A 5354-nucleotide genomic window follows, 5' to 3' on the forward strand; every position below is an offset into this window, starting at 1 on the left:
TATGCAAAAACGACCGACTTACATAAAACTTTCAGTGGACTTTATAACTCATTTAAACTTAAATTTGAAATTTTGTGAAAAAAAGTTTGCAATAAACTCAATTAAAAATTCGAATAATTCAACAATATGACATTTATAAGAAAATTTTACGGAATTAATAAGAAAGAATCAAATGGATAGAAACCTTTTTATAGAAAAATTTTCTACAGGAAAGATATGCTGTGATATGAATTTTTTATAGGAAATAAAATAAAACATCTTGCTTGTGTTATTATTATTTATAAAATAATAGCGCCATGTTATTATTATTTATAAAATAATAACAAAATGTAAAACAAAAAATTGCTAAAAACATGCTAATATATTATAATTATCTGTTTTTAATTACAAGCTTTTTTCCCTATTATTTTTTTCACTTTTTCTTTTCTTTTAGGAATTTAAAATTTTTTCCAATCTTATAAAAAGAACGAATTAAATTCTATATTTAGTAACTCTAATCTAAATTAAAATAAATACGTTTTATTTTTCTTAATTTTGCCGAAGTTTATAATTATATTCCTTATTTATTTTTTAAAGCTTGTCGGTAAACACATATTTATTTTATTAATAAATTCGGAATTTTACAAGAAAGATTTATATGGAAAAAAAAGAAGTCATTAAGGATGTTTTGTACAATCCCAGCAAAAAGTAGCTGAAAATTAATATTGACGAATATATCCACTTTTGTATTTTGAGTAAGCAGTTATGTGGAATATTACGATTTGATCTTAGCTACAGTGCAGAGATGTATTTTTTAATGTTTATTGCGTTTTTACTGAAATATTCCGAATTTTGTGAATCGAAATGATTAACTTTTGACAGAGAATTTCGCCTTGTGACAGATACATGGCTAACTTGATTGAATTATATTTAATATTTTTTTAACCAGTTAGTACTTGTATAATATTATTTGACCAAATATTTCCTCTGTATCTAAACTTTTGCAAATTTTCAACAAATTCTGAATATTATTTCCATGTGTTTTTGTCATTTAAATCGACGTAGTTATACGTTTCCCATAAGAACACATGTTAATTCAGTGCAAATTAAATCCTTATAACTTGTGAACGCTTCAGTGAATCGATTTAAAAATTGTACTGAAGATTTTAAACATATTTAAGGACATTCTACAATTTTTATTAAATTCTCAATATTTTGAAAATAGATACAAAACATCCTTAAATGGTCAAATAATAATTTTTATTCTTTTCCTGAAATATAACACAATAAAAAGCAGATATATACTTATTAATATTTTTCCAGAAAAATTATTAATATTTTCAAAAAAGAAATAGAGAAATTGAACTGAAATTTTAATTCTTAATCACGTGTTTATGATGCTAGTAGAAATATTAGTTTTTTGCATTCTTAAATAATATATAAGATTAAACAAGTTTTCTTTTGTTTGTCTTCTAGTTCTGCATCGATCAAGGATATTTTATCGCCCAAGTATAGAAACTCTAGCAAATTTTTAATCGCAAAAATGGCGGCTTTCAATGGAGTTCGTGTGCTGCCAGATATACCGAACATGGAGACCTTAATCCAAGAGTTCGAGACAGGCTTCAGATCGTCCAATCGCCAGGAAGTCGTTTCGGAATCGTCGATTTCAGGCGGCGGCAGCTTCGTCAAGAAAATCGTCGAAGCTTACGAGTCGAGTGTTAAAGCATCTATTGATAATGCTGAGCAGGAGCACGCTAGCAAAAGGTCCAGCCTTTTCAACACTATACGGAACCGGAAGAATGTGGAAAAGAGCGATTCAAGTCCCTCGATGTACAGCGAACTCGGCAGCAACTTGCGACGTTGGAGCAGTCTTAAAAATACATCGGAAATATCTTCCACCGTGAAGAAGTATGATCTTGAAGACGATTTCGTGATGCCTAATCAATACCATTCGAAGAGCTGCAAAAAGACCGACATCTTAAAGACGTGGTCTTCCAAGATAAATAAGTCTGGTCTTATGAAAGAATTGATGAACATTCGACCCAATTCCTCGAAGAAAAGCGAAACGGAAATTCTGGACGGAAGAGGTCAAGCATTCTACAGTCCCCCGGAAAGTGAGAGAAAGTATAAATCGAAAAACAATATGCCATTGATCTGCTCGAGTCCTTTGGAGGATGTTGACGATAAAAATATAGATTATATTGAGGATCCTCTTGACGATATCTTGACGAATTCTCATGATTCGAGCAACGCCAGCAATAATAGTTACAAAAACTTGCAAGTCGACTTGTACGACTTCGAGAGCGAAGAATGGGAATTATCCTCGACTTCATCATCGCGATCATTGAATTCTTCTTCGAGATCTTTGCACGATGATACATCGAGCACAAAGAGTCATACCAACGGCAATTTGTTATTAGAATCATCCTTTGAGGACGTCACCGTTATACCTTCTAAAGATTTAAACGATTGTGAGAACCAGGTCGCGGAAGAGATATTAGAACCCTCCTCTAACTTTATCCGGAAATTGCCGCAAGTGATCGGCGTTTCATTGAAACGACCAATCAAGATCGACAACGATACATCCATCACGTGGTTACCGGTGCTGGGTGAGAAGTTGCCGCAAAAGAAATCATTGAAGAAGCTATTGTCAATGTTTAATCGAGCTAAGCTATCATTAAACCACAGAAAGAAATCAAAGGAGAGGCAGCCGAAGAAGCAGCACATCTTCGACTCGGGATTTATCGAACAATGTCCGTCAGTGTCGTCTTCCTCTTCGCAACAATCCTGGTACTCTGATACCGGTCACGTCGACAACAAGCCATCGACGCCGCCAACCTTCGGTACATTTGGCCGCCCGAAATACGTCAGCGAGCATTGTAATGGCAGGACAGTCAAGAGTCGCATGATGTTGACCGAAACAACTCATGCTCCGGAACTGGCAAATGATTTTGTATCTTTTGATCCGAATCCCTCGCACAGGACAACTCTCTTGAACGAAGAGAATTGTCAGGACGTCGAATCTTCATTGAAAAACGCAGGTTCTTCGAAGGTTTTCTGCAAATACCCGTTGCTTCCTAAGCACCCCCATTTGATCCGTAGCAGCGTCCCCAAGCATCCTTTTGTCGCGTGGACAAAAATGGATCAAATAGAGGAGGAGGAAGCGATAGTAGAAAAAATGCAGAGTGGCGAAGAAATCGAACAGAAATCTGATGTGCTCGAATTGAGGTGTTCGAGTACGTTGCCGATACCTGTGCCTCAATCTACGTTAAACGTTTCGTATCCCAGGATATCCGGATGCGCGGATTCCTTTGCGAATAACAACTATGACGTGCCAAAGTAATTATACAATAATAATATGATAATAAAAATTAATAATAATATAATAATAACATATATATTACTAATATCAGGGTTGGCATGTTTTAAACAATGTGTTTAAAACTGTTTGATTAAAACTTAAAACAGCGGACACTGTTTTAAACATTTTTGTTTTAAACTGTTTTAAATTACTGTTTAGAATCGTTTAAAATATCGCAAATAAAATATATGATTATTTGGAAAAGAAATTGTAAAAAAAATCGTAAACAAACAAAAACTAATAGATGTGTATATTGCAAACAAGTTTTTGGTTTAGCGTTTTTAGTTTTTTATCTATATTTATGTAACATATAGATATAAAAATATAAATAATAAAATAAAAATTATAAGATGGGTATTATTTTAGCAGAATATTAATTTTTGGATATTAAATAACAATCAATACAATAAAGATTACTTAGAAGATATTGACTGACTTTACATTTTACATTTTAGCATTTTAAATTAATAATATATAACTCAGGTAGTTCTAAAAAAACGTTCTTCTTTTAAAAAAAAGAATTGAGGTTTTTTCATTTTTCTTTTATTTATAATTTATGTTAAGAGTTAAGCATGAAGTTACTTAATAAGAATAGGAAAGGAACCAAAGTATTATATATTAAATATTATTAACTAGAACTTTTTTTCTCTAAAAATAAATAACTCCAAAAATAAATATTTTGCTAAAATAATACTCATCTTATCTTTTTTATTTTATTATTTATATTTTTAATAGCGTTGTCAATTTTGGCAACGTTATTTACTGTTTAATGCTAGCGAAAAGTTTAAATATTTACACAGATCAAAGCTATTAAATGTTTTTTGTTTGTTTAAAACATGCTTTTTTTGTTTAAAACATGTTTTTTTTTACTTTATTTAAAAACACAAATAAAACAAAAAAACATTGCTCCAAACAAAAAAAAAACGTTTTTTGTTTAAAATAAAAAAAACAAGTTTTTTGCCAACCCTGACTAATATGTTACAAAATTTAACATCGTAAGTATATATATTAGAATATACAGGGTGTCCCAGACTTAACGAATCAGCCATTAATGAGAGATTCCTGAGATCATTTGGAAACGAAAATCTTAATACTAAAATGTTGAGGAAGATGTAGTTTCGGAGCTACAAACGATTAAAGATCACCAATCGGCGTGTTACGTTATTTTGCTCAGGGATATAGCGCAAAGGACCCGCGTACAGCGATAATATCGATATCAATAGAGGGATCAATATAAAATAAAAAATAGAATTCTGGAATGAGCGCGATTATGTCTTCGATGTGACAGCAGTTAGTAGTTTGAACATTTTTATGAAGTCTTCCTCAACATTTTAGTATTAGAATTTTTGTTTCCAAATGATCTCAGAAATCTGCTATTAACGGCTCGTTAAGTTTGGGACACTCTGTATAATAATTAGCAATAATATAGGGCAGAGAAAGTGGAATTTAATTTTGACTTTTTTATCTTTTGCTACGTACGTCAGGATAAAATATATAGGTAATAGAATATATATATATATATATATATATATATATATATAATTAAAATAATAAAAACTGCTTTATTAAACAATACTTATAATTGCGACGCTTTTCGCAGCGCAATTAATTATTTTAAAATTAATAAATGCATGTATTATTATTGCAGTCCACATAAGTTAACGTCGGCGCTCGATGAGGTCGTTTTTCGTCGACAAGCACCCACCTACGATGTTCCTCGACGTTCCTGGCTGTCTAGTCTTACAATGGATTCCTCGCCTCCCGTTTATAGCGATAACTTATATGAGGAGATCGTGCCTTGCATGCCTCGTTTTGCCACCGTGAGCCCGAAAAACTTCAGATTTTTCATATCCCAAGAAAAATCACGAGCGATCGAAAACAGCTTTGACAGCTAATAGAGTATCGGAAGTATTATCTTTCTCCCGAAAAAAATTTTCGACGAGGTCGCATGATTAATTAATTAATTCGTACTTGGTTTAAAAACAATTAACTCTCTCAAAATCTTATTGATAAA

General features: G+C 31.8%; 1 protein-coding gene across 2 annotated transcripts in view; it reads left to right on the forward strand.

The window, feature by feature from the left end:
* The window catches only part of LOC105258690, a 91659-nt gene extending 86305 nt beyond the window's left edge, over positions 1-5354 (forward strand). For both annotated transcript variants that reach the window (XM_025414249.1, XM_025414250.1), the window contains 2 exons: positions 1456-3318; positions 4989-5354. In XM_025414249.1, coding sequence (XP_025270034.1) covers positions 1523-3318; positions 4989-5235 — 2043 coding nt within the window. In that variant the 5' untranslated portion in view covers positions 1456-1522 and the 3' untranslated portion in view covers positions 5236-5354. The remainder of the gene's footprint in view (positions 1-1455; positions 3319-4988) is intronic.

The sequence above is a fragment of the Camponotus floridanus genome, unplaced genomic scaffold (assembly GCF_003227725.1).
Source record: "Camponotus floridanus strain SB8 unplaced genomic scaffold, Cflo_v7.5 scaffold8, whole genome shotgun sequence".
NCBI classification, from domain to species: Eukaryota; Metazoa; Arthropoda; class Insecta; order Hymenoptera; family Formicidae; genus Camponotus; species Camponotus floridanus.